Below are 9,633 nucleotides of genomic sequence, written 5' to 3'. Positions count from 1 at the left end.
GAGAGATACTCTCCAGTAGGTTGACGCCAACCATGTTCTTGGAGACCTACCCTCCAGTAGGTTTTAACTCCAACCCTGTTCCTGGAGAGCAACCAGGTCTCCGCTCCAACCTCAGTTTTAATTGACCTGATTAATTTTTTCAACAGCTAATTATTGTAGTCAGGTGCTCTACATTATTAGGATTGGAGCTAAAACCTACAGGACAGAAGCTCTCCAGGAACAGGATTGGAGCTAAAACCTACAGGACAGTAGCTCTTCAGGAACAGAGTTGGAGTGAGAACCTACAGGACGGTAGCTCTTCAGGAACAGAGTTGGAGTGAGAACCTACAGGACGGTAGCTCTCCAGGAACAGGGTTGGAGTGAGAACTTACAGGACGGTAGCTCTCCAGGAACAGGGTTGGAGTGAGAACCTACAGGACGGTAGCTCTCCAGGAACAGGGTTGGAGTGAGAACCTACAGGACGGTACGTCTACAGGATTAGGGTTGGAGTGTGAACCTACAGGACGGTAGCTCTTCAGGATTAGGGTTGGAGTGTGAACCTACAGGACGGTACTTCTACAGGATTAGGGTTGGAGAGCTCTGCTCCACAGCAGGGGTATTCAATTCTTACCCTTACGAGATCCAGAGTCTGCTGGTTTTCTTTTCTACCTGATAATTAATTGCACCCACCTGGTGTGCCAGGTCTAAATCAGTCCCTAATTAGAAGGGAGCAATGAAAAATTGCAGTGGAACTGGCTTCGACATCCAGAGTTGAGTTTGAAGGCTCTCCAGGAAAATGATTGGGCAACCCTGGCATAGATGCTGCTATAAAACTGAAACTTTACTGAGGTTTAAATGCGTGCGTGCATGCTTGTGTGCGTGTCTGATTGAGTACGTGTGTTTGTGTGTGTCGGGCCGATTCAAGGCATAAGCAACATAAGCGGTCTAGGAAGTGGTAGATCTGTCTTATGGTATTTTACTTTCCGCTTTGGACACCAGATTGAAACAGATGAAAATATATCTCACAGCGGAGTAGATGGTACAATACCATTTCATAGAAGTAATATGGATAAACTGTTTAGAGGGAAAAGGACAAAGCAGAAAACAATACAGTATTGTGACTGATCCAAAAGGCCAATAATATATTGCCAAAAAGGAATTACAGCTGAAAGACAGAAAGATAATATCATGTACCATGCAAATTGTAACGGTTTTGACTTGAGGTTATTATTTATAGGGGTGCCAGGTAGGTTGTGCCTACCAGAGAACATTAGTTTCTCCTTTTAGTTTGGGTGGGAATGAGTCCCATCTGGTCCGTCAAGTCTACACCAATACAAAGGACGTATGTAAAAGTCAGGATGGAAATAAACTTTTCATAAACCCTTAAAACATTGAAAAGAACTTCAAAAACAATTATATTCTGTTGCGTGGGTTGTATTAGCAACAACAATGATTACACACATATATAATAATATCACAATGAGTTCTGGTTCCTCCAGAAATGTCCTGTACCTCGGGCCTAAAAAGAGTCCTGCCCGGTAAAGGAGTTCAGTGAACTCAAGTGACTTTTGTCACGCGATGTTTGTCCGTTCGTTCCGTGTAGCGTAAACCCAGTATTAAACATACAATCAATATAACAATTACTTTACCACAGAACCTTAAAGCGGATCAACTCTTAATTAAGTCCTCAACTACCACTAACTACACAAATCACAGTATACATCACATCCAAACAAATGAAATACCGTATACAAAAAGGTGGTAGTCAGTCGGTCAGTCAGACAATCCAATCCGCCAATAGATCTCCAGCGGAGAAAGGCCACGAAGAACGGAGAGGTGTAGTCCAGGGACGCAAAGAGTGGATCCGATCCTGGGTAAACTCTCTTAGGCTACAAAACACACGGAATAGAGAAGCTTCGGAACTGAGGGTTGAACACATCCTCATGCACGTCTCCATCACAACCCCACTTTCGTGCAGCTGATGCTGGCTATTTAATTGGGAATTAAAGGGAAAGCGCCCTATTGGAAGGAGCTGCACTGAGACGGTTCAGAAAAATTCAGGGCCGTCACAAAATGCATGTGCTCAGTTAATTACACAATCTTAGGGAAAATGTTAATGTGCAACAATAAAATAAACACATTTAAACAAGATGTGGATTTGACCTATATGTAGCTATTTCTGTAATTTCTCACAGATCCAATGCAGCATGTGGTTGCATGGTGCATCGTTCCAGTTGGCCAAAACGTTGTCCCGATGGTAGACCTCGACACAATCCTTGTTGTTGGTACCACCATGGTCCGGCTTACCACGCTTCCAGTACCTAGAAACAACACACACAAACTGTGTTCGACTACTCATACTAACAGCACCATTATTGGTCATAGTATGGATCCTGGGGACAGTAAGACAGAGACTGGGTTTTTGGGGACTACGACAGCTGACTTTTGAGGGCAAGGTTTTAATCATTAAAGTTGTGATTTTACCTGTGCTTTTATTAATCAGTTCTGTTTTTATCCCCCCGAAGGAGTATTCTAGCCCTGGAGCGGATGCTCTTCTACTTTCTGTGGGGAAGCAAGTGGGAGAGGCTGAGGAGGGAGGTGGTCAAGAGGCCCAGGTCCAAGGGGGAAAGGCTTGCCTGACCTCTACTTGTTCCTGGGCAGCCGCTATACAGCGTTACATCTGACTCTTGCCACCTCCCTGGTCAATAACAAGACACAGGCACTCGCACGGTTCTGGCTGGGATCTTACCTCAGGACACTGAGGCTGATCCCAGTCGACCTGCGAGCCCCAGTCTCTTTCCTGCTCCCCACCCACTACTTCCAGCTCCAGAAATGTTTAAGACATTTCAAACTGGAAAATGAAGCAGTCACGGTTTTAACTAAACACCGCTCTCTTCTCTCTCTTGTGCAGGAGCGGGAACCAGTATGTCCAGTGCGCGGGCTCGCTATAGGCGAGCCCACAACGGTCTGGCGCAACGTGGCCCATCCTGCTCTCCTGAATCGGCATCGGGACCTGTCCTGGATGGTCGCCCACGAGATCCTCCCGGTCAGGGCCGTTATGCACTCACGGGGCATGGCGAGGACATCCGCGTGCCCCCGACCGGGCTGCGGCCAAGAAGAGTCGGTGAGGCACATGCTCTGGGAGTGCAGAGCCGCCAGGGACCTGTGGAAGGAAGCAGGCCCCTGATCACCTCGTGTCTGCCAGCAGGGGAGGACCTAACAGCTCAGCTCGTGCTGTATGGGGTGGGCCGAAGGCCATTCCACCGAAGGCCTTCACCAAGTTCTGGCCCACCCTCACGTGTCTGAAGGAAGCACTGTGGTCCTCCCGTAACCTGCTGGTAGCAAAAAGCGTAGAGACCACCCTCCAGGCAGTGGCCATGGTAGCCACGGAAGCCCTGGGTTGGTATGGAAGGAAGGGGGCCTCGACCCCACGCGAAGGGTCCCCCACAACACCCTAGGTCCCGGCGGCCACGGCCTGACAGCGCTGCGGCGCCTAGGGCGACGCGCCTAGGGGAGGGATCTCCTCTGGGCCCCGAAGGACGGGACGATGGTCTATTCAGGAGAGCAGGATGAGGCGAGCTTGATAAGGACTCACCCCGCTCCTGTACAAGCGATTGAAGACAGCCTTTTAACAAAGTGACTTTTTAACATGTTTCTAACGTCTTAAAAATGTTTTATCTTTGTTAAATCATTCGTACACATTTTAAATGGCTTTACAGATTTGATGTTTTTACAAAGAAAGTACTTTTATTCATAGTTGTTGTCATTGGTTTTAACAATTTAAATGTAAATTTCAAATGCTGTGTTTTATGCTTTGTTGCCGTTTTTATGTGTATAAATGATGGAATAAATGTATGAGCTGTTTTTAAAGGAATTGTGCAAATAAAACTTTTCCACAAAAAAAAACAATGGATAGAGTTAGTATGCCAAAAGTTCCCGGAAGTCGTACTAAATTCGCCAAAATACGTAGTATACAAGCTGTTTCTCTACTTTTAGGGCCCATAATGCAATTCTTTAGAAAATGGTCGTGGCTTCACGTTTTCAGATAAGAAAAAAATGGCAGAAAATATTTAGCCAGAGTCCGAAGAGAGCAGATACTAATTCATTACTTTAAGTAATTATGAAAAATGTTAAGAAAATGTTGAGCAATGTAATAAAGTAATGACTTTTCAAATAAGTTACGTTACACGTTATGTTGGCTGACAATTTATTTGCTACGCAGACCTTACATATCGCATAGCAATACAGCAGTATGTACCGGTATGTTAGCTATCTACATAACGTTAGTTTGCTACTAGTACATCGAACGTGCCAGTTAGTATATTCACTATCTGACTACCCAACGTTTATTGACTTGATTATTTACATCATTCTTATCTAAGTGGTATAATAGCTGTGCGTTTCAATGGACATGGTTAATTCTAACTATCTACTCTGATTTTAGAGCACTCTCGCGCAGAATAACTGATGAATTTACGTAAAAACGCTCAACACCCTTTGAATATGGCCGGTTGTCAGTAAACGTTGGCAAAAAAGCGTAATTAAATTGTTGCGATCAGTCACCAACACTCTGGATAACATGAAAACAGCCTAACCAGTTCTGCTAGGGCGAGTAAAACGGTCAAAGTGAGGTGTTTCTCATAGCTAGCCAACGTTAGCCAGTTAGCTTGGGTGCTTGACTGCCGTTGAACGCTCGGATCAACCCCAGTCCTTGGCCAGAGCGTCCAGCGTGCACTTTGAACTCTCCCAAGAGCGAAGCGTTCTGGAATTACGAATGCCCAGAGCGCACGCTGCCATTCCAAATGTAATTTACGAACACACCAAAAATCGTAAAAAGTTTAGCTACTCATTAGTTATGCTTAATAAGCTCGCAAGAGGTTGCATAGCAACAGCCTCAACTTCCGATAGACAGACGACGCTCTGTCTAGTACGCTCAACTGAAACGATACTTTGTTTGTTTACAGTATACTAAAATTAACTACTAGTATATAGTATATACTCATTAAGTATGTAGTATACAGTATGTTAGTATGGGTATTTGAACACAGTTACAGTGTCTGCTATATTGGTTTTTTCAAATATTCAGATCTGGGTTGCGTTCCAATAATCTCTCCTTTCTCCTGAAGTGTGAGCTCTTCCACAACTTCCCACAAATCTAAAATAATTGGGTTGGTGTAGGGATGCGCACTAGAGAGAACTTCCATGTTCCAGGTATACAGGTGTTTCAGCATAGCTCAGGACTTTCTGTGGTAGAGGGGCAGCCAGCGGAATATACCGGGTGTAGGGGTTGGTAGAGTTCTTTAATTGTGCCGTGATTGGCTCAGTGTTCTGTCACTCATGGGGACACTACGTCACAGCAGAATCTACAGAGAAAGCTAGGCAGTTCAAGCCCCCTTGGGTGCTGCCGTAGATTTACATTAAAGTGCCCATCCAAGAAAGCTCAAGGTCATTGGCCACAGATAAATGACAAATCACGTTATATCTACCGTAGCTTTGATTGGACATCATACTTTAAGCATCTTATCTAGCAAGCTAGACGAGCAGTCATCATCATGAATCACGTCGACAATCTACTGGCAATTCATTTTAAATCCTTGTCATATGAAAAGAAATTATAGATAAAATGTATCAGTGATCATCAGCCATTGGACATAAACATTACACAGCAATTCAGAAATCGCAAATTCAACAAGGAGTGGTTTGTAAGGAAACAGTGGCTATCTGCAAGCGTTGCAAAGCAATCCCTATTTTGCGACCGCTGCCTGCTATTCGGTGGAGAGGGGGTGAAAAAGGTTTTATATGGTGCTGCATAAATGATGTAATATGTCAAGGAGATATGTAGACTGAAGCTAAGAAAGTAATACCACGTGGGTGTTGTGTAGTAAGCTGTTAGTAGTCCATGTGTCTCATCCTAATACTTTGGTCCCTTTCCCCCTCATAATTTAGCCTACTGTTCTGACTTGGTGATGCACATGTAGCCTATAGCTTGTTTTAGAGAAATGTCATTATTGAATATTGTAAGAGCTTTCATTGTCTGTTTAAATGCTTATTTGATTATATGCCCCCGGTTCCGACTTGGTGTACAGGGAGAATACTGTAATAATGTCCCATGCCAGCTTTGCTGGCATTCATCTCAAAATAATTGTTGGGTTTTCCCCACCAAGATTTACATGCTAAAATCACCACTGAGAACAGGACACATAAGTGAAAATGTCAGACACTGTCAGATACTGTGGTAGAAACATCATCCTAAATGCTATCCAGATGTTAGAGCCGTATTATAAAAGTAGTAATTTCTCTTACGATGTGGTCAGTGGTGTGCCGTCCACCCATTTCCAGGTCCCCTCATTAACGGAGTCAGTCAGACCAATCCAGACCAGGAGATCTGCATCACCATCCAGCTGGTACAACAACTTCTGTTAGGATTGAATTAAGTTATTCTAAACATCATGACACACACACACTCTCTCTCTCTCTCTCTCTCTCTCTCTCTCTCTCTCTCTCTCTCTCTCTCTCTCTCTCTCTCTCTCTCTCTCTCTCTCTCTCTCTCTCTCTCTCTCTCTCTCTCTCTCTCTCTCTCTCTCTCTCTCTCTCTCTCTCTCTCTCTCTCTCTCTCTCTCTCTCTCTCTCTCTCTCTCTCTCTCTCTCTCTCTCTCTCTCTCTCTCTCTCTCTCTCTCTCTCTCTCTCTCTCTCTCTCTCTCTCTCACACACAATTACAATTTCTCTCTCTCTCTCTCTCTCTCTCTCTCTCTCTCTCTAACTGAGCAAACCAGAAACCTTACAATATATACATTTAAACAATACTTTAAACCATTTAAATATAATACATAGGGAAGTTGTGCTGGACTATGGTAGATGAGGAATCAATCTATCTTTTTAGACTGTTAGAGTATTTATCTGGTCAATATGTTAGTGTATTATGTCTGTTTCTAACAGCGTGTTATATGTGAAAATGTGATCGTAATATAAATGGTAATTTCATGTTTAAGGACTCTTGGAAGATTAGTCCAAATGAAGACTAAAAGAGATCCACATCAAATCTCTCTCCCCCTCCCCTCTCTCACCTGTTCCTGTCTGCTGTTTATGATCACCAGGTCTGCTCCTCTCGCCAGACAATCCAGTTTGCTCTCCTCCCAGGTTTTCCTCTCAGTAGACAGGAAGTAACAGCTGGATTCCAACATCCTCCATCGTTTAGGACACTTTAACACAGTCCTCATCGTTTGGACTGCCATGCCACTCCCTTCCACCACTCTTTCAGTACCTAGAGACAAGACAGACAGTGTCCGCAATATTGTTTTTCAAATATTCAGATCTGGGTTGTGTTCCAAAAATCTCTTCAAGTGTGCGCTCGTTCACTACTTCCCACAAATCTAAAAGCATTGGTGTAGACATGGGCACTAGAGAGAATTCCCATATACCAGTGTTGGATTCAACATTTTGAACATCGAGATATTAAAGACATGATAGATCAGACACATAGTATAATAAAAGAGACTGGGTCTCTGTAGAAAGACAGATAGCTGTGGAATGTGTTGGATGGAGAAGAGGAGAGCAACATGTTGATACGGGGGAGACAGAAGGACATCTGTGGATTAGATGAAGGAGGGGTTGAGGTCAGGAGGTGAGGACAGATTCTCATAAGGGAGTAATAAAGGTTTGGCATCCTGTTACCCTCTTTACTCTCTTCCCGTTGGACCATAAAATGTAAGGATTGGAGAGAGGGAGTGTCTTAAGTGAGATATAAATATCTGGATGGAACAAATGTTAGGTTGTCTGAATACAGCTGTACAGAACCTTTGGGAAGAATTCAACTTGGTTGAAGCTTCTCTAGTATCCGTGGGTTATTTAGTCTGAAAAATAAGAACCTTACACCAGTCATTAATTTTAAATCCATGAAGGGAAGTGAACAAGTGCACACATCTGGAGAAAGGAGAGATTATTGGGACAGATTTCCTTCAAGTCAGGTTTTCCAGATTTTCTGATAAATGTTTAGCTCTGTCAGAGAAATATTGTACAGCATACTGTATGTAACAAGTATTAAACAACAAATTCTAACACTGTCATGAACTATTTGTAAATCCATAACGAGGGTGCACACAGGGGTTAAATTACAATGCTAAACCCTTCTCCCGAAGTGTACACTTCCACATCGATTTAAATGAATATGCTTGCACCAGTCCAATGCATTTAAATTCATGACTGAACAAGTATACACTTCAGGAGAAGGAAGGGTAGAGAAAGGGACGCAGCCCTAGTGACTGACTTGATAACTTACCACAGCTAGAGAGCACCACCTTCTCATTGGTCAGAAGACTGACCCTGTTTCTCAACCTGTCCCGTTCTGTAGCCAGGGCAGTGTAACGCTCCAGTAACTGTTTTTTGTCCATTTTCTCTTTGTCTCTCTCCCTCTCTAGCTGGTTTCTGTTCATCCGGCACTGGTCTCTCTCTGTACACAGATCCATGATACTACTGGTATCTGGCTGGTCTCCAACCTGCGCCAGGCCAGTAGTGTTGTAACAGCCGTTTAACTGCTCTCTCTCTCTGTTGGAGTGGACTGAAAGACAGGGAATTGGGTCCCAAATGACAACCTATTCCTTCCTTAGTGCCCTATGTGCCCTGGTCAAAGAAAATAGGACACCATTTGGGACATAATGGTTGTGGTGTTGTCATTCTTTTAGTTTGTGTTTCAACAATACTGTCAAACTACGGGTCCCATAAGCTATATAATGTCTGTAAGTCTGAATTGTGATCCTTGTTTTGTGAGAACAGAAAGATGGTGTGACAATGACATTCATATCTGTCCTAACGGCCCTGTTCAAATGTAGTGAATTATAAAAGAGGATAGCCTGACTCACAGAAAGCCAGCCTCAGGGAGATGTTGAGAGTGACTTGTAGAACACACAGCACTCCTAAACACCCAGCAGCCAGCCTGTAGAGTCTTGTTCTTTCATCTGCAGAGGAACACACACACGGCAACAGACACACACACACGCACACACACACACACACACACACACACACACACACACACACACACACACACACACACACACACACACACACACACACACACACACACACACACAAACACCATCATCATTAATGATTCAGATTTAAACAGAACACACATCATCCCACAGATCCCTTACTAATTCTGAGAACCAAACATTTCCAACGTGTCATTGGTTTTTCAGCAGCAGTTTGCTCAAGCTTGTGGTCATCTCACATCAGACAAACAGGAAGCTACTGTATGAAGAAATGACTAAAGTTACACAATATAGACGTAGCATGATTTAAAGGGTCAATCTGCGATTTTTATATACATTGTTTTACCATGGAATTATAAACTATGGATATGTAAACAAACACTGTGTAGCCTCAAATGGTTCAAACTATTTTCATCATGAATGGTCACTACTTGCAGACACACTGTAGCTCTCTCTATGAATTTGAGAGTGAATTTTTTAATATTTTCAATTAATCGTATTTAAATAGTTTCAATACCTGAAGTAAAAAAATACATTGAATTGATACATTTTCGTGTACGTGACCCCAGCAGGTTTTGAACATCCTGCTCCATTCTAACTGAACCATGTTTTTATAGTGTGTGGTATTAGTGTGTGAATGCGTTCAGTTTGTACGTGCAGACCTGC

General features: G+C 43.4%; 1 protein-coding gene across 1 annotated transcript in view; it reads right to left on the bottom strand.

Moving 5' to 3' along the window:
- Nucleotides 1-433: 433 nt before the first annotated feature.
- Nucleotides 434-9,633, bottom strand: part of LOC124023123 (CD209 antigen-like protein E) — a 9,360-nt gene continuing 160 nt past the window's right edge. The window contains exons 2-6 of the mRNA XM_046337655.1: nt 8,836-8,931; nt 7,045-7,241; nt 6,283-6,395; nt 2,055-2,300; nt 434-1,182 (exon numbers count right to left, since the gene is read on the bottom strand). Of these exons, the coding sequence (XP_046193611.1) occupies nt 2,153-2,300; nt 6,283-6,395; nt 7,045-7,241; nt 8,836-8,931 (554 nt within the window). The 3' untranslated portion in view covers nt 434-1,182; nt 2,055-2,152. The remainder of the gene's footprint in view (nt 1,183-2,054; nt 2,301-6,282; nt 6,396-7,044; nt 7,242-8,835; nt 8,932-9,633) is intronic.

This window comes from Oncorhynchus gorbuscha, unplaced genomic scaffold (assembly GCF_021184085.1).
Source record: "Oncorhynchus gorbuscha isolate QuinsamMale2020 ecotype Even-year unplaced genomic scaffold, OgorEven_v1.0 Un_scaffold_1495, whole genome shotgun sequence".
Taxonomy (NCBI): domain Eukaryota; kingdom Metazoa; phylum Chordata; class Actinopteri; order Salmoniformes; family Salmonidae; genus Oncorhynchus; species Oncorhynchus gorbuscha.
This window is presented reverse-complemented; position numbering and strand designations above follow the sequence as displayed.